At 40.4% G+C, this 26,985-nt stretch overlaps 1 protein-coding gene across 2 annotated transcripts in view; it reads right to left on the minus strand.

Annotated features, from left to right (window-relative positions):
* Positions 1-841: 841 nt before the first annotated feature.
* The window catches only part of tnmd (tenomodulin), a 47,778-nt gene continuing 21,634 nt past the window's right edge, over positions 842-26,985 (minus strand). Inside the window, exons 3-7 of one of the 2 annotated variants that reach the window (XM_018694182.2) lie at positions 20,768-20,908; positions 13,775-13,882; positions 8,133-8,292; positions 6,375-6,469; positions 842-2,152 (exon numbers count right to left, since the gene is read on the minus strand). In XM_018694182.2, the coding sequence (XP_018549698.1) occupies positions 1,943-2,152; positions 6,375-6,469; positions 8,133-8,292; positions 13,775-13,882; positions 20,768-20,908 (714 nt within the window). In that variant the 3' untranslated portion in view covers positions 842-1,942. Of the gene's footprint in view, positions 2,153-6,374; positions 6,470-8,132; positions 8,296-13,774; positions 13,883-20,767; positions 20,909-26,985 lie in introns of both variants that reach the window. The other variant, XM_018694181.2, reaches the window with a different exon arrangement.

The raw sequence follows: 26,985 nt of genomic DNA on the forward strand, positions 1-26,985 counted from the left end.
AGGGCTTCAATGGTAATTTACTCTCACGACTACACAAAAGAGTCCTCAGGGTCCACAGAGACCTCGCCAGATAGACAACTAACAACTAACAGCATCTTACGAAAAAATAACACTTCACACAATTTCCCAACATTGTGAGTGCGAAAGCTCTGCAGCAGCAACACCAGCACGCTGAATGCATCCTTTTTAATAAAAACTTGACTATTTGATGTGATAAGCGGGAAAATAGTGAGAAATGAATTATATAAACACTGATTTTATGAACTTTTTAGAACTGCCCTGGGGGCTTAGCCGTACACTTGTCACTTTATTTGAAGTATGTTTGCAATTATTGCATTTGTTAACTCATGCCACTATTTTTTACTTGACATGTTGCTTAGGGCCATTGACATTATTGATTCAAAAGTAACAATATGGTAACAGTCTGAGCTCCATTTATGAGCATATCCATAAAACATTTACATACAGAAATATGTTTCACCCTCTTTTTCACAAAATCCATTTCACTGCCAAATATTATTGATATTACTGACATTATTATCACACTGAGCCAACATGAGTCAACATCCAGATTTACTTAGCAGGCGAGATTTTCATATCACTGTAAACAAAGCATTATTATGCATTAGATGCTTGAGAGAGTCTCAGGTTATTAAACGGAGACAATAAAAGCATATATGTCTGCTTTTTCTTGTCAAGACTCTTTTAATCTGATACTAAATGTTTCTGCTAATGAGAGATGGGACTAATGGAGAAGAGACAAGGTGATCTGTCTATTCTATGGATTGCATAAGTTGCTCTCAAGGAAATCACATTGTTTCATATGATAGGACAACTGAGATTATTCATACAATAAAATTTTAATTGGAAAAAAATCAGGAAAGAGATAGAAACATACATGAGACTTCAAAGCAAAAGATGACAAGAGCACTCCATTTTTGTCTCTCTGTTTAACTTTGGAACATCTCGCGTAGCTTGAATACTCTTGGGTATTTATGCACCTTGTTATTCTGATGACAGAACACCAATTACAAATGCCTATCTCGCTTGCTTATCCGTTAGTTACAGATGAGAGTTGTTTCGACTCGACAGATTGAGATGCGGCGTTGCAGATTAAAATCGCCTCAGCAAAGAGGAAACTGTTTGAACAGAAGCACTATTTAAAGCATTCTGAGGATTGCAACAACAGTGAACACAATGGAGGATAACACAACAGCGAGTACATCACAAAAGACAGGCTGAGGTCTGTGCATCTTTAATTATACTGTACTTCCTTAGTTTAACATGATGCCAAAAACAAGAAAGAACTGTTTGGGTCTTTCCCTGATTTTGTCTTAATTTGTGTATATTTGTACCTGGTGTCTTATTGTGTCATATTGACCACCACCACTTAATTGTTTGTGTGTATCTCATAGTGGGTACAGACAGAGGTTTTATCTGATACTTATACAAGCAAGAATAAAGAAAATGATCACAAAAAGATAATTAAATGTCTAATATGAATGCACCACAGTAAAGGTAGAACAACTCTTTTGAACCTATAGAGTAAAGAAAATGGAGCACAACAAAGTAAGAGCAGACGGTGCTCAAGTACTTTTTGGGGCAGATTAGTTTCTGGTGACATCTTCCAAACTAAATTGCACCCATTCAACAGGATCAAATAGCAAGGAGACCAAATAGGTAGATAAGCAAAGAAAATTAGACAGCTGTAAACCACCAATGACTGTTTAGAAAGAATCTAAACACTTCAAATGCCATTTAGACTGTTTAGACTGATGAATACTCAATGGGCCAACTTTCAGATTGGATAATAATTGTGTGTGCAATGGACTGCTTTGGTCTCTCAAGTGGTCTGGAATATTTATCATGAGGAGAATTTGCACACACACACACACACACAGTTAAAATCCCAGACGGTGCTCGCTCCAACCCTCCCCCATCCTCAGATCCTCCCCAGCATACGGGCGATCCACCAGTTGCACGGCATGACAATCTGACAGATGACCCGGCCTCCTTGGTAGTAGTAAGGCCATGGGTTGAAGCCACCCAGGGGCTCGAAGTAGCGGCGGCAGTAGCGGTAACCACGGCGACAGTGCTGGCAGCAGTAGCCGCGCTCATCCAGACGGTTGTCCAGCTCGATTCCAACATCCCTCTGCAGAGGACACAGGAGGCAGGGCAGGGTTACAATCACACACATGACAAATGTCAGTCCTCCCAGAGGCAAGGGCAGGAGAGGAGGAGGAGGAAGAGGAGGGGATGACGTGAATTGATGAGGCTGCTATGGCTGTAGGTCAGCAGAATGTAATATGTAAAAACCCAAACAAGAGTGAAAAGATCAGAATTGGTGTCTGTGAAAATGCAAAGTTGCGTCCTGCTTGATGACCGTGACAAAGAGATTAAGATAGCCAGTGAGAATGAGCGAGCTTGATTTAAGCTCCGGGAGCATAAAACATGATATAATACCCTTGACCTTTCTGTTATACTGGAGGTGGCACAACTGCTGGCTTCACAATGCTCCATCCCTGAATCCAGCGTTCACAGCCTCTCTACCAGTGCTATCTTCAATCAGAGGAACTCTAATGTTGGTAGTTACCAGCATAATTACACTATTCCTTTCATCTCTGACCTCTTAACTCCCTTGACCGAAGCTCTCACTCTGCACCAAAATGGCTGCCCCTCCTCCAATAGAGCATTCAAATTAGAAGCTCCCCACGTCTTGGCGCCCTCCCCCTGACCTTGACTTTAAGTGCATGGCACATTCCTAAAGCAATTAGCAGAGTAATGATCGCCTAACAAGGATTCTTTCATTTGCTCTTGCTGGCTGCCTCTGAATTTATAGAGGGGCCAAATGAAACCCAAACGAAAGGTAAATTGGGTAGAATTAATGGCCCTTGGATTTTTCCATTGTGCTGCCTGGTTCATGCCCTCGTAGACTCATGGGGGCTCAGTGCCATGCCTTTGATCAAGAGCAACTCCAAATGGGGTTCGGAGAAGTGCCACTTAACTCACCGCGCGAGTTGAGGCTGCGACTGCCCTCAGTATGCATTTGACCACATTTCAATCTCTTTTAGCAAATGAATCCTCAGAGACAATCCCGCGCTGTCTCGTTAAACTGCTCGGATCCAGGAGAAGACAGGGCCTGCGCTGACTCCACATTCAGGACGAACCGGTATAATTCTCGGCGAGCGCTTTGCAATGACTCAGCTACATGCAATAGTGCAGAACAAAACACATCCACTGTTGGGAATAGAAAATGTGTGGGAATTGTTTAAGAGGACAGGACCCACAGGAGCACATGGCTGAGTCCCTCTAGTCCCCTGTTACATTAATGGGAATTAGGGCTTTTGCATCCACTCCATAAGTCAGTGTAGTCAGTTACAGTGGTTTTACACACACTTTATTTGTCTTCTTTTCTGTAGTAGCTAGTGAACTATAATTACTTAACAACAAAGTCACCACAAGCATGACTCATAAAAACAGTGACCCATGCATCGTGATGATAAATACCATGATAAATTCAGTAAAATGACACACTCATGAGACACACTTAAAACACACAGAAGGGGTGGGACAGATGATATCTAGGATAGCCTGGTTTGATTTATTACTATGACAAGCACAGGTAGGCTTTTAATGATTTATTGTTTCAGTCAAGTTTCAGGTCATCACCTCCCAGGCAACAATCTGTTATGGAAACAACACGAAAGCTGTCAATGGACCAACGATAATCTTATCTGCTCCTCACAGCCCAAACTGGGGTGTGTTACGAAACCTGGAGCCCCGGTTCTGGAAAATGAAGAAAATATTTTATTCAAATGACGTGGCGTTTATCAAAACAAACAGCCAATAGGCGGCATTGTACCTTAAAGACAATTAATCAGAGCTATCCTTTTAAAACGGAGGCTACATATTAATCACTCTGGCTTTGAGTCGCTGTCTCTAGTGGGATGCTGCAGTGATAAGAATGGTTCACCTTGGGAAATCTGAGGCAGTCACTCACAAACAAGCAGCATTAATGAACAGTAAAAGCCATTACCCCCTTGCTGCATCTGATTTCATCACACGCTCAGACTCACGTATATATGCGTGCAAAAGTACACGCGTGCACGCACTAACCACCGTGCATAATGTGAGTCACTGGATATGAATGAGTCTGCAAGGTAGAAAACTGCATCAGTCATTCAATAAGATGTAACGAATCAAAGCACGACTCCTCTAATCTCCACACTTGTTGGTGTTATTTCACACACGCTGATCACCGCTTTTCATGAGCTTGAAGCACATGCCTGGATGTGTTATTAAATCTCATAGCAGAGCTCATCTCATTCATTCTAGGACAGTAGTGATAACATTTCTGTTTCATTTTGTATTCAAAAGGGGGGTGGGGGTGGGGATGGGGGGGGTTCCATCCAGACACACAGGACAGTGCAACATGTGAAATGCTTTGCTGCATGTCCTGATCTGAGATGTTCATCTCACTGTGCTCTACGGTGAGCTGGAATGACAATGAAATTGGATGTAATTGAATAAAGAGATAGTCATGTATTTCAGTAAACTCTGCTGGTTTACCAAAGTGATAAGGAGCTTTAGCTTCAGTGCAGAGATTCCTCTGGAGGCACCGACAGCTCCCGCATTCACAGCTTTGAATTCCTTCAGCTTTATGCACCTCTGTTATGCATGAACAGGCGTCTAGCCTGACCCTGATCATGTCTCCCTGAGGTTTAAAGTTAAACACACAATACAAATGGTTATATACAGGCAAAAACATACACACACACACACACACACACACACACACACATGTTTACATGTGTATACGTGTGAAGTCAATTCATATCAGGAGTCCACACTTGCTATATGGGTCAAGGGCAGTGGTGCTGTCCCTTCAGCCTTGTCAGATGGTAGTTATTCAGTTTGAAATTTCCAGGGCCACCTCTGATACACACTGCTCTCTGACATGGCAGCTGTGGCAAAGGTCAGCTTCATATATCTGTCAGCCTCTGTCACAAGGACTCAAACGATTATTCTGCTTCACAGACGCACGCCGTACGGAGACGTGGCACTGAAATTCAGACTTATGAAACGTGGATGAAGCGAGTGTGCGTGTTTTTAATGTGCCCATGTGCGTGTGATAGATGAAAGGATGCATGCAGGAAGCGAAATAGTATGAGCAGTAGACTGTGTGTGCTTTCTGCTTTCTATCTGTGGGCACATTTACATGAGTTCTGGCTGAGGCAAAAAAAATAAAAATAAAATAACTAAAGGTTTGGCTAACACATGTGGCATCCTACTGGCATGAGCAAGAGTTCAGACTCCCAATTACAGGCTGCTGCCTGCCCTCTGCTTGGCCACAAAAGCCTTTGTTATCGCCGGACCCACAAACAGAGCCTGGATGTGCTGCTGCTGGAATGGATTGCGGTGGTATGCATTACTCAGCTGATAGAGGCAGAGCGTTTCAAAAGGGGAGCCGAGTTTTTCATCCCCTGGTATGTTTTAATTGCATAGCGCTGCATCTCCTGCCACAGCCGATGAGGGAGAAGACGGAGGAACTGAGGGGGAAATTGAGGAGTTGAGCGGGAGGTGTTTCTGGGATGGACCTGATAAATGTCAACATTATAGGACGTCTCATTTCTCGGCATGTCTCTCACTGTTTGTCACAGCTCTGAGGAATAGACCGAGCCCGACTCATTATCCTTGAATTTAGCTTTAGTGGCTACTCACCTGTAAGTGCTGGCTGTGTGTGTGTGTGTGTGTGCTTGTGTGTTGGAAGTCTTTTTGCACCTGTGTATGTTCTTGGTATCTTTAGTGTGCAACTGCTGTTTTTTGTGTCTAAATGAATTGCAACCCCTGTGTAATATACTGCTTTATGTGATTTTTCCTCAGAGTAAGGGATGATTAATCACAGAGTACTGAGTAGTTTACATGTTAGCACACCAAAATATGCCATTAGGCCTTTCCACTCATTTTATATACTTTGATAATTAAAGCATTATAAATAAATGTTACTTATCTGCGCAGCTATGAGTGACCTTGAGAGTGCTCCTTTGTACAGTTCTTTCCACCGCCTCAGAAAAAAGGAAGTGAAAAAAGGCACTAACGGGCGCTGTAAGGCACAAGTTGCTGCCTTTGAAAGGCTGGATATTCCTCTCAATTAATGGAGAGACATTAAGGGAGTCTTCAATGAACTGGCCTTACTTAAATAGATATATAGAGCAATTGCTATGCCCTCTGGTGCACAAAGTCAGTTTTAACATCAATTAGTGAGCGATTTATATGCAGAAAGAGTCGTGGCAGAGCTGGAGCTGATTGAAGTCGCTCTACTGTATCTCGTGGTGTGGTCCCCGGGTGATGTGGAGAAGAGGGGTCCCACTTACATAGTCGTTGACGGCGGGATGGTCCAGGACGTCACGGGCAAAACGGTGACCTGTGACCTCTGCGTCAGGCGTGTCCACATTTCCCACCTCAGCATCTGAGAGAGCACAGAGAGAGTGGGAAAGAGACGAGATGTTTATGTACTTGCAACAGTTTTTTTTTCTTCAATTGTTTGATGTAAAATGAGAAAGCTCTTAGATTAAATATTGGCTTGTACACACTATTTTCCCAGTGGCTTGATGCTAATTACTAACATTCAGGAGAAATATGCTGTAAACGAGTCCAAGCATTTTCACGCTTCTGTCAAACAATGGAGTTGTTGCTGTTGTGATATTAACGCACAAATCGTTTTCCACAGATCCTAATTAGTAAAGCCTACACATCCTTTTGGGAGAGAAGTAATGACTGAATGTAACGTATCATATTTACTCAAGTACTATACGTAAATACAATTTTTAGGTACTTTGCTTGAGACTAAAATAAACATCCATATCCACAATATTTTAATTCTAACTCCACTACATTTATCTGATGGCACCAGTTACACTGCAAAAACCTTCATTTTTATCAAGAAATGTCTACTATTAAGTCTTATTTTCTTAAAGTATGAGAAAACTTTGGCGTTGTGATGAGATTATTTCAACCTGAATTCAACTGGTAGAATAGATGTTGATGACATTTTTCTTGGTTCTAAAGCAGCAATTTCTTATTCTCTTGTCTTTTGTGAGCAGGCTGTGAGCACTTACGTATCATCACTTTCTAAGTTGATATTGCTAACTTATCAGCAAACTGATGCTTATTTCCTTATCTAGCAGTCACATAGCAAAACATCATCATTCACACTGTCCTGTTTCTAAACACCTAGTGAGTGTAAGCCCAACATTCACTGTTCATTCACTGTTTTTTAGCTCAGTTTTTGGTCTCTACCAACTCCTGAGGGAAATATTTGGCTCTTAAGCTGATAGATGCTCCACTGTGCTCACCGGCTAACTGTGCATATCTGATGTTTGTTGCTAAGCAGTTAGTGCACAATAGATTTTTTTTTTTTTAAACAGCGAAAATGATGCTATAAACCAAAACCCTAAAGTTGCAGGCCTGAGAGTTATAAATAATGAGTTGAAACTTATCACAAAGCTGAGAAGAGCTGCAGATTTCTGGTGATTGGTGATTTCTATGTTGCTTCATCACTACAATAGGCTAACACATTTTCTCATTGTTTTCATGTTGTCATTTGATATGTTTTGATCAGACAAATATCAATTACAACTGCTTGAAGAAACAGTCTAACTGGAGTGGCAGTTACAAAAAAGAGACACTTAGGATTCAGTAGCTAATTAATATACTATAATTTATACTTATTGTGGTGGATATTGTTTTGCAGCGCAAAACATCATCATTATATTAAATTAATAAAATCAGCTCCACCTTGAACTGTTTACATGTTGATAATAATCCAATATGTGAGACTCTGAAAGAAGCCATCCTGTATAGTGAGAGGTTTGATATCTGTTGATAATATGTCTGTACTTTTTCACACAGTGGTAGTGATACTTTTAAAGTCAAGGATCTGATTGCTTCTTCCACCACTGCCCATCACTCTCTCAACTTCCCAAACACACAGACAGAAGCCCGGTCTGGATGCTCATATGGTTGGGAAATCACATGGTCCCTACGTAGCCCAGTGTATGGCCTGTGGGGATGCCCTCCAGCGAGAGTGTTAATAGTCTGCATTTAGAGGCAGAGATGCCCCCTGCACTCACCACTCAGAGGGGAGGGATGGATCCAGTGGATGGGCAGCTCCTGGCAAATCTCCCAGATCTTGGAGTCGAGGAGGAAGGCTGGGTTAACGATGGGCTCCTCTGCAGGAACCCACACTTGGGAGTCCTCCACCTTCATATCCATGGCCTCAGTCTCATCCACCTGCTAGAAAACACACACACATACACCACACACACACACACACACACACACACACACACACACACATACACACACACACACATAATATAGCATGTCAGAGCTTGCTAAAACACCCGGGCCCCACACCAAGTATAGTCCTGCATTTACACTCTCGTCCCCTGAGCCACGCAGCAGCTCTAGCCTCTTCGTTTTATCTATCACCTTACTGTCTGCTGAGAGGGCGGCGACTTCCTGACTCCTGACTCCCTCTGCCCCGACTCCCTCCTCTTCCTCTCCCTCGCCCTCTTCTCAAGCCTCCGGCATGCTCTTTCTATTATACATCATTGAAATTCACAGACAGTGATGATTTGACTTTTAAATGACTTTAGAAGTGGTCTTCATTACTCTGAGTGTGGCTGCAATATCGTTTAATGTGACAGACACAATAAAGCCTTGCGTCCCCCCCCCCCGTCACTACATCCCTCCCTCCCTCCCTCCATCCCTCCTTCCCTCCCTCCCCCTCCACCACAATGCTTCACTTGGCAGCCAGCACTATCAGTGGGCTTAATTTGTTGATACTGTAGTTCATGAGCTGTAAAGTAAACTATTATTGCTTAATGATAGGGACTACATGTCAGTGTTGTCTAATAGAGACATATGAAGGGGATTTGGTAATGCTCTCCCCTAACAGTGCAGATATTTATTTTCTTCATGTATATGTAAATACACACACACAAAAAAAACCCTCTTCCCATTCCCTTGTTAATTAGCAACCCAGAACAGAAAAACAGTTCACTTGACAAATGTTTTTACAAGGTGATTTTCTCCCAGTCTACAGCTTAATTGCACATTAGTTAAGCTTGACGTAGAATCCTGGGGCTATAGTAGGAGCAAGAATCATTAATATTGGGTCGTGCCCCCTCCCTCCTGTTCAACCCTGTCACTCTTGCTTGAATTAGAATTTAGCTTTCCATGCTGCTTCTTGTTTGTCATCGAGCGACACGGTTGTGACCTGCAGTGAGGAAAAAAAAGAAAAAAGGAAAAAAAAAAGGACTTAAGCACATTCTGTGACATCAAAGATTGTGTTTGGGCGCGGGAGGTGTTTAGCCAAGCTTTTAACACACTTTCCCTCACTTTTAAACGCTGGCCAGTAGATTAGTGATGACTCGGAGGACTGGTGTAGGGGAGGGGGTGGTACAGTGGAGAAGTGGTGGGTGGGTGGGGTGACTGCTCTGGCATTGAGCTGGTGCGCTCACTGTTCCTGTGGTTGCAGAAATTAAAATCAAACTTGAGGAACACAAACAGCACTCTCTAATTGGACCTCTTAACCACTGAAGCCAAGTGAGTCTTCTCTGGAAAGTAAATGGAGGTCACGACACGGGGCTCACAACATGACTTTGACTTCACAGTTGAGAAACGACTCCAATAACTTGTAGGAGAGAGTGCCTGGGGGGAAGTGGTAAAGGTCAGAATTTTAGCATGGGGCAGGGATTTCTAAATGCCAGTTGACAAGCACAAAGACAACATGATTACAGTCTCCCAGCGTATACACACTTTTGAAAGGCTTTTCCATTTTGCTATTGACAAATGATATATTATTAGGACACAAGCAACTTTTTATCAAGTATTGGACCTTGGGAATGATGGTAATTTGTTTTGTGTGGCCTGCTCCTGGTGTATGTAAGCTTTGCGCCTACAGTGCACAACTTAATTATACACCAGTTGTGCTGTAGTTAATGAATTTACTCTCTCCTGCCACCGTGTCCCGGGGGGTGTGGGGGTGAAGGGAAACACTGTCTACATGACACATTGTTTAAAGTGGTGCTATGGTTGCCAGAGATCAACAAAGATTTTCTCATGATACCCTAGAGGTCTCACATATTGCACGTAACACAGGCAGGAGTTTTTTTTTATTAAACAGTGTAACAGGTGGTGAATTTTAGTTAATGCCTGCATTCAAGCAACTTTCAGTGAGAGTGCTGGTGCTTGCATTTAAAACAGTGAAACTTCACAGCAAAAGTCATCTCATCTCAGTGGATTCATAGGTGAATTTGCTGGTTGGGGACAAATCTGTGCAAATTTTGTGTGTTCACTTTTGGCGAACTCTGACGACGATGCAAATTTGCAGCATCGACAAGCAAAATGTCTTTAGTAGAGCTGACTTCTGAGGGAACAGAGAGCTGGAGAGTATAAAGTGAAGGAACGTATCGTGGCTTATTAGCTCTGTTCCACTGTCTTGTCAGAGTCTAAACTGCTCCCCAAAAGAAGAATTGTTTTCAAAAAGTTATGAGGCAGGAATCCATTGTACAAATATATCAAGCTGCCCATTACAGACAAAGTAGGAGGAATCTCAGACAGCTATTAGTGTTAGCATAGGTGGTATTTTAGAGGTTAGCTCACCAGTTGCAGGAATTTACAAACTAGCCATGTGAAAACTGACTTAAAAAAACTTTTTAGATTTTTGTTGTAGAATAGTCAGCCTGCCACTGACTGGGCTAATGTGCCTCCTGCAGACAAATATGAGACAAAACAAACAGTACTTTGTTGTTGCAGGACTTTGGTGTATTCGCCTCCTCTGCTGTGATGTTGTTCCTCGGCGCGCACTGTTTCTCTGTTTGCAGTTGTTGTCTGAGTGGGAGGTTTTGGGTTGCTGGGTGAGCTTTGGTCATCCATATTAAGAGGCTGTTTAATGGAGCAAGGCAGCATCCATTGGCAATGTTAAGGGGGTGTGAGGGAGGCGGATGGCGATTTCCATGTCAGACTGGGGGAACTGGAATGAAGCTCAGGGATTACTCCCTCAGACTGTTTCATACAGGAGGCAAATTGAAAAGGGAGGAAAAAAATCCTGGCAAACAATTCATGTTCGTCACCTGGTTCTCCCTCACAGGGGCTGCATTTCCTTATCAGCCGCTTGCAGTTTTTACGCAGTTTTTTTCTATTGTTTTTCACCTCGTCTCTAAAGCCTGCTGCAGCTGCTCTGAAGCCCTCTCTCCTAAAAGCCCACGGCTGGGTTAAGCTAGGAACCATTAACACTTGGCTTTAACCCCCTGTGAGCTTCATGTGTTTCACCACCTGAGGAGGAACTTGTGCTGATCTTCTCCAGGGTCACACGTGGGTGGATTTTCACAGAGGACAGATCGGGTGGGGGGATGCTGTTGAATGTGAGGACAGACCATGGTGAGGTCAGGCCGAGATCACTGTTTATTACCTAAGTATGGGCCCCGTGATATTTACTGTATTTCTCTTTTGCAATCTACTGTTTTTGTGGTGAAAACACAATATTAGCAGCAATATTAGCAGCAGTGTGTACACTGCTAAAAAAAGAATAATGATGAAAATTAACTTACTGTCTTTACAGAGGGGAACTGAAGGGAGATGTATGATATTTGTGTGGTATTTCGAATACATGGATTGAATAATTGGTTTGACATTTTGGGAAATACATTTATTTGGTTTCTTGCAGAGAACTAGATAAGAAGATCAATCCCACTGTGTCACATCTATCAGCAGATGATGGCCTCATGTGCAGCTATGAGCTTATTCATCCTCCAGGCTGCTGAGCTGGAGCAGGAACGATATGAGCAGAAATTCCAGTGCTCTCCAGGAATATCTACATCACCTTCCTTTATCAGCTCAATCGTTCATCTTTGTAAATTTATGAACAAAAGAATATGTTTCCCATTGTGGCTTCTTGCTGTCTTGGGGTCGTCAACCATGAGGTAGCAAGGTGAGCAAATTACTGTGCCCTGCCAAAAAATAGTCCAGGAGATAACCCTCCCTGTAAGATCACAATGTGTTGTTTTTCCAATTTGGTTTTGTATGGAGCAAACAAATAAAATACAACATACAAAATACAACATATTAATCAGTGAGCCTTAGAGATACTGGTAGATTTCTCATCTAACTCTCTCTCTCTCTCTCTCTCTCTCTCTCTCTATATATATATATATATATATATATATATATATATATATATTTTTTTTTTTCAATATTATTTTCAAAAAATAGATATATATTGCATCCAAACTATGTTTTTTATCAGCATATGAGGAAACACTTTTAGTGAAAGTATCTCCCAAATAGCAAAATGTATCTTCACAACATTCAGTTACACCATATTTCATTTGTTTTCCCTACAATATCTGTTTTTTTTGCAATAAAAATTTCACTACAGCAACAAAAGCATTATTACAAAAGTGCCTTTGTTGCCTTAACCTAATCACACGTGGGACTTGGAAATGCGAATCCTGATCTTTGGTATCAAAGCCCAGCACTCTGTACACTAGCCATCCACCTTGACCACCTCCCTACAACTGATGACAGAGTTGTGTGATTGGCTGCCTGCTTATCACCATTTATTTAAGGTTCCTTGGGAGGTATCGTCTCAAAACACAAGGTGATTGACACTGTGACAGGTTGGAACAGTGTCCGCAGTTTAAAAACACCTTTAATATCTTACTGAACATGCTTCAGAATGTTCTGTTTTACTAATGGCAGTCATAATAGTTGCCCCTGTAATTACTGGTGTACCCTATGGTAAAACGCCTGGAATAAGTCACTTTCCTGGCCTTAGTTGATTCACTTTAGAGCTGTGAATTAAGCCAATTAGGCTTCACAGTGCACAAAAGAAGATAGAAATGGCATGGACATATGGTGCTGCCTGGGCAATTAGTATCTGTAAACGTGGATCAGACATTATGAAGATGAGAGGAAAAAAAAAACATAACAGCGTTTGGTTTTTGGGCGTAACAGCTTGTGTTCTTAAAGTTGAAACTGAGACTGGGTTTTGCTTGGACTGACAATTGGCTTATTCTGTTTTTAAAATGAAGCAGTGAGTGGGGAGTGTCAGATATTTGCCAGCCTCTTCTTTCCAGCTACAATGTGAAATGTAAATGAGAGCATGCGAGCAGTAGAGACATTTGAGTGAAGGGTTTTCTCTTTGAACATACGGCTCACTCAGTGAATTGCACTGAAAATTGGGAATTTTGATTGATTGAATTTCTTCCATTCCTTTTGCCGAAGTTCATACACAACTGTAAGACCCCGGAGAAGTAAAATGAATCGCTCTAAACTTGGAGAGGGAGCCTCGTGAATTTTACAAAGAAAACATCTTTTAAAAAATACCATTTTAATGGCTTACCTCTCACTCAGGCCTCTCTTGCACCCTTCCCCCTTTAGGCTATTTGGGTAGAGCCTTTGGAGGAGATGATTAAAAATTAATATTGGCTCAAGATTGACAGCAAACACCATTTGATGTGAGCCACAAAGAGGCTATGGGTTTGTGGGCAGCTTTCTGACGGTTTCACAGGCACCACAAACCCCAGTTTATTCTTCAGCGAGACGGGTGGGGGGTGATAGGATAAGATGGACAGGCTGAGGATTTGTGTGGTGCTCACAGTGCTCTACTCTGGTTAACTCCCTACAATATGCATGACAGCCTCTGTAGGACTACAGAGAGTCTGCGGTACAGACAGCCGAGGTGGGGGGGTGGGGGGCGGCGTACCCGCAACTCCGTGTCCTCAGCCTTCACCTCTGCCACCGTGGGTAGTTTCCTAGTTTGGGTCCTGATGTAGCACCTCTGATGTTCGGCAAACCGGATCCCAGTGATTCCCTTTGAAAAAAGAAAAAGAAATGAAGGGATACTCAGCACTTCAGATATATGTATCATTCATTAGCTCTCTGTGATGTGGATATCCCATAAGCACTGGGGCGATCGTTTTAAAATGCTCAGCTTTTACTGATAATCAAAGCTCTTAAAAAGTCAGAGAAGTTAAAACCTAATGAGTGAGAAGAGGTGTGTTTTGATCTTTTTTTTTTTCTTTTAGCATGGTATAAAATTGATGACTGCTTGACCCTTGCAACATTGCTTTTGCTTTCAAGCTGAATGGAAGAAAAAAGGTGCAGGTCTTGTGCTGTGGCTGTACTTCAGCCATACATACTTCATAGTAGGATATATCGCACAAGAGAGCCAAGTGACATTGTTGAGAATGAAGTGTTTTCTACAGAGAGTGCCCCCATTGAATTAGCCAGTCATAGGTCCCTGTCACTCTCTTAATCTGTGCAGTCAAGTGTGGAGTCACTCTCTTCAGCTCCACTGATGATCCTCCACCATGTGGTCTGTAGCTCTATTCAGTCTGACACACAGAGCCTCAAAAGGCACGAAAGATCTGTTAATTCCCTCTTGCTGCCATTCTGTGTTAATCTAAGATATTCAGCCAGAATAAGTCTGAAAGACCTTCACTAGATCAGATTGTATCCAATTTATTTTTTGCAGAGTAGAGCTGCTCATTCAGCATACTGTATTAGAACAGACGGCAGGATCCACATCTGCCACAGCCGCTTTAAAATTGTATCAACTGAAAATTGTATGAGTGGTACCATGAAAATAGACTTGATTCAATCTAAATTTAATTACAGTAACACGGTGATTGCTATGACATCTCCTTTGAATCGGCTAACCTGACCATGTGGGTGCTATTTCTCCATTTTCTGTGGTGCTGTCACTCTGAAAACCAGATACCAGCCTGCACAAGACATGATACAAAGTGATGCCTGTCATAATGTACCGCATGTAATTTCTTCTGTGTGGAAAAAGGATGGGGCAATAATAGTCTCAAGCACAAAAGCATAATGTTTATGCCGGGCTTTATTGTGATGAGTCTCTGTTTAATTTGGGTCTACTGTATTGGTGAGCTGTAGCAGAAGAGGAGAGGGCAATGTTGTGATGAGATACAATGATTACTGGGGTTGGTCAACCAGAAAATGAAGAAAGACACATTAACACAGGGATGAGAAATGGAAAAGCTGATGTCATTTTAACAGACAATGTTGAAATATCCACTTGGCGTATCCACGTGCAAGATGCTCATCTGCGTTTCTAAGAGAATAAAGAACATGACAGTGCATGCATCATTCAGCTCCTGTGAATAAAGAGCTAAAGTCATGTATTAGTTTAGTTAGCTGTGATACCATCAACTTCATTTTCTGTATTTAAGCGACACTTCTAACTCATGAAATATCTAATCTATAATCCCAATATTTATGCTTCAAATGGCAAAAAGACATTATTGAACAGAATGTAACTGTAAATGTAACATATTACCTATTATCATCATGTGGCTGTGTCTGTTTGTGACCTCGGGTATACCTACAGAAAACTAAAAGACTGTGTACATTTGCTGTGATCACAGTAAATCACCAAAATCCGAGCAGGATGTTGTGTTGCCTCAGACTATCCTCAATATTGGCAGAAGTTTTCCTGCAGTAATGGATTTGAAAAAAGCTCCAAAGAAATTTTGGAAGGATGAAGACCGGAGGGGATTTTTGTTGCGTCCATATTATTTGCCCTGAAGACAGGATGCTGTACAGTGTTGAGCAGAAGAAAGGTTTTATATATATATATTTTTCAAATTCCCCTTTGACCAACACATCCTCGTGGCTGAAGGCTATCTAAGGGTAGACAGCTCTGACAACATGAGAGAAAATATTTGGTGAAGGTTTTAGAAGCACATTTGTGTGATTCACTGACCACAGTTTGGCTAGCGTTGTTTGGCTACTTGGAAAAACTTTTGCTAATTTAGTTAGCTGACTGTTTTTTCTTCCTTTATTCAATGTGTAATTTTGTTATTTTTTGTTTTAACTCACTGTCTGCTACAATAAGAAACAGTTACACTTGCTGTTTTGCTACCCTTTTTCAATGTTTTTTCCTTCTCTTTCCTCAGGTGTTATGTTTTGCTTAGCACACTTGACTACTTTTGTCAGAATTTTTCAGTAGTAACACATTCAGTGGTGTAGTGTTGTGTTCACTGCCTGTAAGAAATTTGTGACAAAACATATTCGCTCTTCTTCCTCCCGAAAAAGAGGAGACTAAATGGGGTTTAAACATAAAACTAAGACCAAATCTCTCTAGTTATGACCAAACAGAGGGGAGGAGATAACAGGGACTGTTCTTCTTCTTTCCGGTGACCTTATACACCGGCAGTGGACCGTGAACGCACCGCCGACAGCGCCAAGTTTGGACCTAGCCACGTCTGTTGGAGCTCGGATAACACGCAGTGACGGGAAAATAAAATGACGGCAACAGCGGGGCCTGCTCGTAAGAAACGGGTTGACAGGTGGACCCACTTCAAACGCTTCCATGAGGAAAAGTGAGTTAGTATTCACGCTGTTCTGCGGCTACAAAAGAAACACCTGAGGAGACATTCACGACACAGGACCACACAGAAACTGAGGCTAATGTTGAAATGGTAAAAAACTTAATGCTACTTTTAAAGCTAATGACTAAAGGCAGTGGGGTAACGTAATGTATTAGTTTCTCTCAACAACGGGACATTGCTGCATTGTTTGCAGATGGGGTATAGCATACTTAAAGGTCAACGGACCAGCTACATTGTTTGCTTGGTTTGGAGCGTTAAACATACAATCCATGCTAAATGACAGGCAGCTTAATTGCCATATAGCCATGCAGAAGTAGAAGATGAGCAGTAGTCAGCTGCCTGGTACTTGTGTTGTATGCAAAGACCCGTAAAGCCTGCCGAAATTACAGAGTAAAATCAACACAATCCGATGGGCTCAAAATAGGGACAAAAAGATTTTGAGCTTGTAGAGTGATGTTCACAAATAATTCTGAAGTTTTGTAGGTGTAAATCAACCTTTGTGAACCTGTCAAATAAATCTGAATGAGAAATTCAAGGTTGTGCATGTGCAGAAAAGATTTGTATTTGTAAGAAAAGAAAAGACTGTGAATAAAGTAAAACCTGTGAACAAATGATATCAGTGGTGAGGCTACACAAAAAAAGAAAAGATGCTTTTGTGGTGCTTTTGAAAAGCAGAAAACTTCCTCTGCACATGCACAAACCTTGACATTCTCGTACAATTTTATTTGACAGGATTGATTTGCAACAACAAACTTTGGAATTATTTGCGAACATAATTTTACAAACTCTAATTTTAGCCCATACAGTCCTGACAAAACTGAACATTATAAGGGTAGGATTTATTGTATTGTTAAGAGTTCAGTTCAGCTGTGAAGGCTTTCTTTTTTCTGGCTACTCAGAGTCAAACAGAAAGTTAAAATCATAGCAATGATTGACTCATATTGCAAGAGTTGGATTGCATTGGGTTTGCTAATGTTGTTGTGTCCTTCTGGACTTCATTGTTTTATCCTCTTTCATGTCTGGATGTATTGCTTAGATTAATAACAACAGACCAGACACCCTGTCTGAAAAGCTGCATTCTTAATCGTACAACCTGTCAATTTGTGGCTTATTTTCATTCCTGTTTTCTTTACAGCAAAAAAATATGATGGATGAAGCAGTTTGCTGACGTATGAATGAAATGCTCATTCATGGTCTTGACTAAAACTAGGCAATATACCCACAGCATTTTTGTCAACTAATCTTCTGTTGACTAATAAAAGACTCAAATATAAAGGGGTTTTCATCAACTCAAACTAGACTAAAATATTTATAGTTTTCTTTGACTGAGAAGAAACAAAAATGTCCAGAGTTTTAGACTAACTGACTAATAATAAAATGGATGAGAGTGACTTAGACTAAATAAGACTAAAGCTAACATGAGCTTTTGATCTCAGGACTAGCACTAAAACCAGCTGTCAAAATTAACATTCAGTATTGTGATGTTTGTAGACGAACACATCAACCTCATTGCATAGGCTACCATCAGTATTACATTTGGCTAAATTTGTAGTGAAAATAGTAGATACACTGTTTTCTGACATACATGCTATTCCAGTGGAGTTAATATTACATTAGACAGCATGCACTAATATGCTGATAGAAATATGGGATATTAAATGGTTAAAAAATCATATGAGCAGTGTAATTTACTGTAGGTAAATTAGGGTATTATGGTGAGGCTGTTACACTACAGAATCTATGGTTGGAAAACACTGAGGAATTATAGAAATGATAGAAAAATCAAACAAAATCCATTGAGAAAGAAAGCCTTATTAAAAACATTACATTTAAACAAATTTTGTTTATTACAGATTCACCAGCTACTTCCTCCTGCATCTGTGGTGTTTGTGGATGTTGGGTATCTCAAGTTCCAGGATATATTGCCATGTGAAGGTAAGCAGCTAAAACAAGAGGACTGACAGCTGTTGCAGGGTGGCTTTAACCATAGCTGAATGTTGGCACACTGGTGCAGTGGTAAGCCTCACAGCTCTGGCTTTGAGTATTTCCATGACCAGGAGTTGTTTGGTTTAATGCTGACCAAAAACTAGATGCTGGTCACTGTGATGACATATTGAAGAGAGGATGACCACACACTAAGCTCAGATGATTTTACTTTATAACCGAATGTTTCAGCCTCACTTTAGAAAGACTAACTGTGGTCAAAAAGAAACGCCAACTGTGGTTGAAATGGTTCCACAGACTGTTAAAAACATCTGTAAATGTAATTTAAACATCCCTCAGTATAACAGGCTTGCAGCTGGGTGATCTAGATGTGCTCACAAGGACTCAGGACTGTCCTGCAGTGAAATTGGCTTGAGGACATCACATACCCCAGTGCTTGTCAGCTCTCATGCTGACATGTTGAACCTCTTCAACACACTCTGTACAATACATTAGGTCAGCAGGTGTGAAATAGTGCAGTCTTGGCTCAAGGGAATTATCCATAATACATTCTGCTGTAATAAAAAGTACTGGAATTCAAAATAATAAGTAAAGATAATAAATAAATAAACTAAAAGACTTGTCAAGATGAAATTGACATACAAATTGCACATATAGCAAATAGTCTTTTCTTCTCTGTTGTGGCTTAATCTTTTGTTTGCACTGTGCATTGTGCAACTTGAAGATGCTCTTTATGTATAAGCTAATAGAGATACAACACCATGTGGGGATAAATTAAATCTCAAAACCGTTATCCAAAATGACTTACTTAACTTAGTTTTAACTTCAACCCTAACTGTAATCTAATTTTGTGATCGATCAGCTCTCCTTGGTTGTACACTTAAGAATGGACACTGATTTGCGCAATAACATGAGCCCAGTTTGTCATTTTATTGAACAAAAAATTTGGAACAAGGTTACGGCCAATTTCCCTATATATTCATTTGCTTTAATGTAAACATGACTCTGGTGGTTCTCCCCAAGGATGTCTCTCTTTGGCCGTTTTATTTCTTTCTCTCTTGTTAAAATGAGTCTTGTATTGGCCTGAAAACAATAGTGAGTGGATTTCGCTTGTGGTCCTCCGTCCTGGTGGTATAATCCCCTCATTTTCCATTCCTCACACAGCCCTCAGGCTTGATGGAGATTGTTTTGGAAGTGGCTTTGGTCTGTGGAATAACATGCAACAGTCCCTTTTTTTTGTATTAAGCAAAATCAATTCTAACATCAGTACATAAGCTACCACTTAGTACAACCTATTGTGAGTTTTGTGTGGGTGTACTTCCTTTTTTTTTTGCATCACAATGAGGTTTGAATTACTCTGCACTCACTTGTTTCTTAGTCCTCCATGGTGGAACACTGAATCAAACAAATCTCCTCAGGGGATGTGCTTTACTAACAGGAAGTGTAACAAGCAACAGGCACATGTGTTTATGCATGTGTGTGTGCATGGGTATGTGGGACGAACACACACACATACACACAGTTGTTGTTGAGGGAGACAGAGACAGAAAGAAATCGGAGAGATTGATTGCTGAGGTTAAGGTTTTCCAGCGCTGCGCTGGGTTTCCATCATATAGCCGTTTTTGATTCACAAAGACCATTGTAGCAAAAACAATAACAGCTCAATGCAGGTTTGTGTTTGGGATGAGGCGTATCCTGTAACATTCAGCCTTGCAACCAAACATTTCACAGTAAATAATGGTGTGAGAGTAAGAGCATTCATTACCCAGTCAAGCAGAACGCACCCTCCTCTGAGGTGCAGCATGTGTAACCTCCTGCACACTCAAGCAGGATTTAGGAATGAAAGGTAAGTTAATGAGTTCTGCTGGAGACAAAATTGCAGTTGAAAAAGGGCGCAAGAAACAAACAGAGATTGGCTTCTTAATGGTGTTTGTCTCTGTACTGTGAAGAAGTTACTGTATGGAATTAGCAGTCTTTTACCAATCCCTCTCTCCTGGGGTGATGTGTGTGCACTTAAACACAGAAAAAATCTCCAGGGTAACAGTTGCTGCTTTAGCATCAATTACTGATATTATGAGTATACACAGTATTTTTACAAATTGTATTTCTCATCCCTGTGTACACCTCACTGAGAATGATTGCCATTATTTTGTTTCTCAGATGTTTCAAAGGTTTGTCACACCTTTTTTCACTGAGAGTGACAAAGGAAGAGAAAATACTGCTGAAGAAGAAAATATGATTTCAACAAAGGATAAATGTTGTCAACTGCCTCTTTGAAAAGGGCAGGATGTGAACATCATAATCCTTCCTGAGCTGAAGAGAAGACACAATTACCGCACCAGTTTTTTTCAGCAAAAGAAGGATCGCTTACATGGCCTTGTTTAACCTTTACTTACATTTTTGAAGTCATGCACCTCCAGCACCTCATCGCTCCCGTTTCCCATTCTGAAGATCTCAATGCGCTGACCTGGGTCAATCTCCAACATGCTCTCTGTCTCTACACCATCCAACACGGCTTTGTACTGATGGTCATACACCTACAAAGACACAAACGACCATACACCATTGTGTGTAAATGCAGCCATGCAACAGTGATATAAAAGACATAAAAATTAGGCCAATTTCTGAGTTTTTTAAGTCTACCCAAACTTGAACATTTAAGAGCTCTCTGCTGAACATAAGATTAGCCCCCTGAATTGATGCCCACATTTCAGATTGTTTCAATATATCAAACAGGTCTGTCGTTCTTCTCGCTAACAACTGTTTCCCTGGTTGGAAAAACAATTCCTTGTATGTAGGATTAAGACTCAAGACGCCATCTTCCTGTGACCAAGCCCTCCCCCCCCAAAAAAAAATATACATAAACATATACATACATAAACAGCTGACCTGATGTCAAAGTGAATAATGGAGTGAAATAAAATAGAAGTTCAGTCTGATTAACAGGGTGACATAACATAGGATAAAATTGTACTTAGGAGTTTAAAAAGCTCGCTGTGTACAAATTTGTCATATGTTAAAACTAATTAAAGTGATTTTTTGACAACTTACTGGCAGCATACATTGCAAATACATTGACATACTATCACAAGTTTTTTTTATGGAGAACATGTTAGTAAACAGTAGCTTATTAAAACACCCAGCAGACGTGGAGCAGCATTAGCATTTGCAGTCATGCTTCTGGCCACCAGATGAATGTAAATCCGATATTCACTGTCTTTCTAGCTCTGCCTGAAGGAAATATCTGGCTCTTTTAAATGCTCCAACTAGTCTGCCGTTTAATGCCGGGCAGGTGGCGTACAGTGGATTTTTAGAGCTTCTTTAGCTGATAAAAGCTTCTTGCTGCATCTGGAAGTGTGGTTGATGAGAGTGGCGAGACTGAAGTGAAACAGTGGGAAAAGTTGCAGACCATAAAACCAAAATGATAAACTGAAAAATGTTGGAATCGGGTGATCATTCTCTGTGGGCTTATCACTAAATTACACATAGTCATTTGATCCATTAAGATAAAATGTTGACTGTATAGCAACTTTAAACTATCAAAGGTCGGATATTTCCTTTAATTCCTTATAGCCAGTAAATCAGTTAGTGCTAAAGTGACAGGTGTTTAAACTAAACTAAAAACACTGATAACAATCACTTGTGCAATTAAAATACCTTTGTTGACAAGCTGTAAGGTTGAATAAGACACTGTATTGATAGGAGTTAGCTTGAAGAAGTAAATAAAATAAAGACCTTTTGAGCCTCTAGTACAGTTAAAGCCCTCTCTTCCCTGTTGCCTTAAAGCAGTGTTGTTTATCACAACTGCTTGCTCATGTACTGTTCTTGGACACGCATGGATAGCTCTTAAAATTCCCTGTCTGAAAAACGATTCATGCCCACCAGCTGAAAATATGCTATTAATATTTATGTGAGGGTTGTGTTATGATGAGAAATATATTGCTGAGTTCATCTTCATCTGTCTCAGTGGCAAATCAGAGCCTCGCCAATGAGACGCATGATTAATGAATACACTCAGATGGGAGTCCATCAGGATTTATATCCCTCATCAGAAACATCTGAATGTCCTCTAAGGCTCTAACTCAAAATTAGCTTTCACTTCAGACTCTCTCACACATGTTCAGCATTTAGCATGTTTTGTGTCTGCTTTCTTTACTCAGGATCCAACTCTGAATCACACGTGGTGATGACTTGTTTTTGGTGGGAGAACAGAGCAATAATGATCAAATGGGATATAACTCTTAATAGAAGATCACTGTTAGAATGGTGCAAGCCGATAAATCTCCATTAACATGGGTCACAGTAGCCTTGGCTCCAAAGAGAAGTAGACTTAAAATCGTCAGGAGAAGCCAAATTAAGATGGGCTTGAAATTTAAGTGTCAATTGAGCAGTTATGGATAAAATTGGGGCTATTAAACAGTCTGAAAGTCTGCGTGCTGAATTAAAGTTCTATTTGAGCATATCTTTTATATTAACATAAAGGTGGAATGAGGGAATAGATTCTGGAGGCTTATTGATTTATACTAAAATAGTGAATTACATTTTCAGCAGGCTATCACTTTTGATGAAAATCCAGCAGTGAGAATCTCCCCACCGCACCAGGTTGAAATAGATAATAATGTATTACAACAGTTTGACTTCAACTGGTTCAATATCCAAAGCTGCTGCTGTGCACCATAATTGGCATTCTGAAAATAGAAATGAATAGCCTCTGTGTGGCCTCTTTTGATACTTATAGATGCTTCAGTTTGTTTGGGAAACTTGCAGTGTGATTTATGCTGCAATAGGGATAGGATTTTAGAACACAATATTTTGCTCCATTGTAATGATGACGATCGTTATAATTTGTTTTTGTGCTGATTCTCATTATTTCCTCCTACATTTATGTTTAAAAATATGCACTGTGAGATTTAAAAAGGACTTGTTTTTTTTTTTTTTATAATTTACTCATCTTGTACCATTTCTAAATATTAATTCACAGAAACTGTCACTTGGCTGCATAAAAGTTACAGCTGTGAAAGTTAATTAGCCTCCCATATGACACTGAACAGGCAGATAAAAGGCCAGCATGTAGAAAAAGCTCCAATTTATGTTACTCACTTACAAGGACTCTGAAAGGCTACTGTGACTACTTTGTTATAAAGACTTTTAATACATTTGAAACTCTTGAACAATGATACCACTATGACATTAAAGCTGCAGTAGGTTCATTTGACAAACACACCAGGCATGTAGTTTGACAAAAAACACTCAAAACCTCTTACTAACTCATTCAGAGAGACATGTGTCAAGGAATTGACCATTTATAGCAAATAGTTCAGCAATTAGATCTGGAGGAAAATGCTCTGCTGTTTAAGGGAGCTCTCAAAGAACCTGAGCATCAACAAAGATTCAGCTGGGAAAACTAATCCCTATTTAATATATACTCACATGGACATTAAATCAACAATAGTAAAAGTAGAGCACATAAAGAGAGAGTTAAAAGCATTTTAATTCCTCTGCGCTGGTGACAGCCATGGCCAGAGGTGTTATGTTATCAGGTTGTCCCATTTGGGCTCAAGGATGAATTGATTAGAATTTGGTGGTTGAAGGTCAAAGGTCATGGTCACTGTGACCTTCCAATATGTGCTATTGGTCATAACTCAAATAATCATATGTTAATTAAGACAAATGTCATAAGAAATGTCTCTTTCACACATGTGAATGTGTCTTAAAGGACAAAATGATGAAGTGGTGACATTTTAGATCCAAAAGGTCAAAGGTCAGCTTCACCGTGACAACATAATGTTCGGCAAAAACACTCGCCTTAACTCGGAAAAGAAGGGGTGATTGTGACCAATTTCCTGCTTGACTTGACTTGGTTGGCGAGGGATACAACCACGAGGCAATGATTTTATTCATTCTGGGAGGTGTCAGGTTATAACATCAGATTTGTTTGAGCCAGTTATTGTGACACATGAATTAACCAGCTGACATTAGTACACTACTAAACTAAAGCTGTGCCTCATTTTCCCCTAAGCTTTCAACTACATCCCATGGTCTTGGATTTCCATGACATCAGAGCAAACTCTGTTCACTGAGGAGGACCGCATCATGCTGTGGAAAGCACCAAAAAATACAGTAAGTGGACCTTGAGTTAATTTTTTTTTTTTTGGTCAAACTACTGAACTTTTACACTTAGCCTGTCATATAGGTGTAAACTGTAAAGAACGTGAGCAAGAGCATGATTATCCAATGTGTTACAAGAAGCATATCAACAAATAAAATTATTTAATTTTTTTGCCTCTTGGGGCAGAGCAGCGCTGCAGGAACAACACAATGTTGTTTGCTCTCCTTTAAGCTTTGTTACCAGTCTCCACCAGCTCCTCGGGGAAATATCTGCCTCTTTAGTGGCTAAATTCTCCGCTGTATTCACCAACTAGTTGCTATAACTTCGTCTGCCATTTGGTGCTGAACAGGTAGTGCAGAGTGGGTTTTTACTGAAAACAGCTGCTTGCTGTGGCTGAAAACAGCATCACGAGAGCAGTGAGAATTAACAAAAGCAGTAAAGTTGCAGACTATAAAGCCAAAACAATGAGCTGAAATATGCTGAAACACTCCATAGAGGGGAACTGCCGAGTCAGGTGATAATGCTCTGCAGGTTTCGCACAATTACATAGCTAATATAAAAATATTGTTTAGTAGAGCTTTAATTAGATACACGCATATGGACTAATTTTGTTTTCATTCATTATATATTAAAAAAAACTATCCTTAGCAAGTATAACCTCGGTTCTTTTTGCTTGTCTTCAAATGACAATTATTTCAGAGGAAACTGTCTTTGTTAATGAATCTGGCTTTTTTTTTGGGAAAGACTGCACAGCTCTCTGAAATCGCATTTCATAATTTCTGGGATTTGACATTTTCAAAATTAAAAAGAGTTTCCTGTCAACGTGAAATTTCCTACTGCGGCTAAAAGCAACAGTCTCTAATCTGAAGTTCAGTACTTACTCCCTCCCTGTCTCACCAGCTTGTAAGATTGTGCAGAAGAGCAAACACAACTTGCAGGAATAAGAGCAGTTAGTTTATAAGAAAGCAAAACAATACAGTCTTGACGTCTTTGGATGCTATGTTATTGGTATTTTGAACAGTTTTTTTGAACATTGAAAGATTACATAGAGAACAACCTAGCATTGTGAAATGCACATTGATTGCAAAAGAAACATTAATATGAACCAGATCTTGTTATTTATTTGAAAAACTTCCACTATGTCCAATATTCCCCTGAAGCAGTTGGTATTCTCTCACATCATAAGATGCCTCAGACTGTTGTATAGTATGAGATAAAGAATTCAGATCTTCACAGCTAGGAAAACATTCTAGCTCAGGAGTGTGAGGCGATCTGTGCAGAAGCCTTCACAGACAATGCCTTGTTTATTTCCTCTGTTCAAGGTTTCTGTCTGAAGTGGTTCTTAACAACCTCCACCTAGATGGTTTCAAACACAGACTCACAGTGAAAGGAGTGAATGAGAAGCGGCAGGCACAGCCAGACCTGCGGGTTGTTTGTGCGAATAGGTTCTGGTGTGGCACCCGAGGACATTAAGCAAAGGTCACGTAGATGTTGTTACAGGTGAGTGGGTCGCAGTCTGTACTGCGTCTGTGTAGAGAGAGAGAGAGAGCGTGTGCATATGTGCATCTATGGAGGAGGCGGCCATGGGAATGAGAGAGATGAGTTGATGACAATATGTCCTCTTAGTTGTCCTTGAGGGTTAGGAGATAGAGGCTCCAGTCAGGCGGAACTGGATGCCTGTCACTCATGGTGTGGTGGTGATGGTGGTAGAGATGGAGGGGGCAGGGAGGGTGGGAGGCGTGGGGGGGAAAGGTGGCGCGAGGGCTGCACAGTGCACCGGTGCCTCCTGGGAGCCATAGGCAGCTCTGTGATAGATCGAGGTGGGCAGCAGCTTAGACAGTCACGCCGACCAATGCTGTGTCCTTTTGGTTTTAGTCCTTTTAAAGTCCTCGCTGGTTTTGAAACATATATAGACTTATGGCATCAAATTCTGCTTGACCAAAGTTGTCAAAAACCAGCCACATATTATGGCATGTTTATATGAAACAGCTTATTTCAAATATATCAGCAACATACTGTATATTATAAACAATGAAAAAAACAATAAAACTGGTTGTCAGCTTCCTCTTTGAGCCCAATATATATATACACTGATATACTAATATATACTATATATTACTAATAATAGGTAATGATAATATATATAGAAGCAATTTACAACAGTGAGTAGATTTTGTAAGAAATATAATGTTACCCTGGTTATGTTTTATATTAATATATTGACACAGATGTTTAATTATTAACAATAATTATGTGCCAAGTCGCAAAATGTTGATATTGTAAAATGTTCACTGAGATAGTATTTTATTCCTTTGTTTCTCTTACAATATATGCTACTACAATACAGTGTCCTCTAACAACAGTAAAAGTGTGATAAACCATTTTAATTAGTAAATTTAGTCATTGTGCTCGGAGAATATATTAGTCAGCAGTGACTTGAAGCTCTTCCTTGACAAAACTATCTTTTCCCTAATCCTGAGTTCTGAAGCGTTGTTAATGTTTGTT

This window comes from Lates calcarifer, linkage group LG8, assembly GCF_001640805.2.
Source record: "Lates calcarifer isolate ASB-BC8 linkage group LG8, TLL_Latcal_v3, whole genome shotgun sequence".
NCBI classification, from domain to species: Eukaryota; Metazoa; Chordata; class Actinopteri; family Centropomidae; genus Lates; species Lates calcarifer.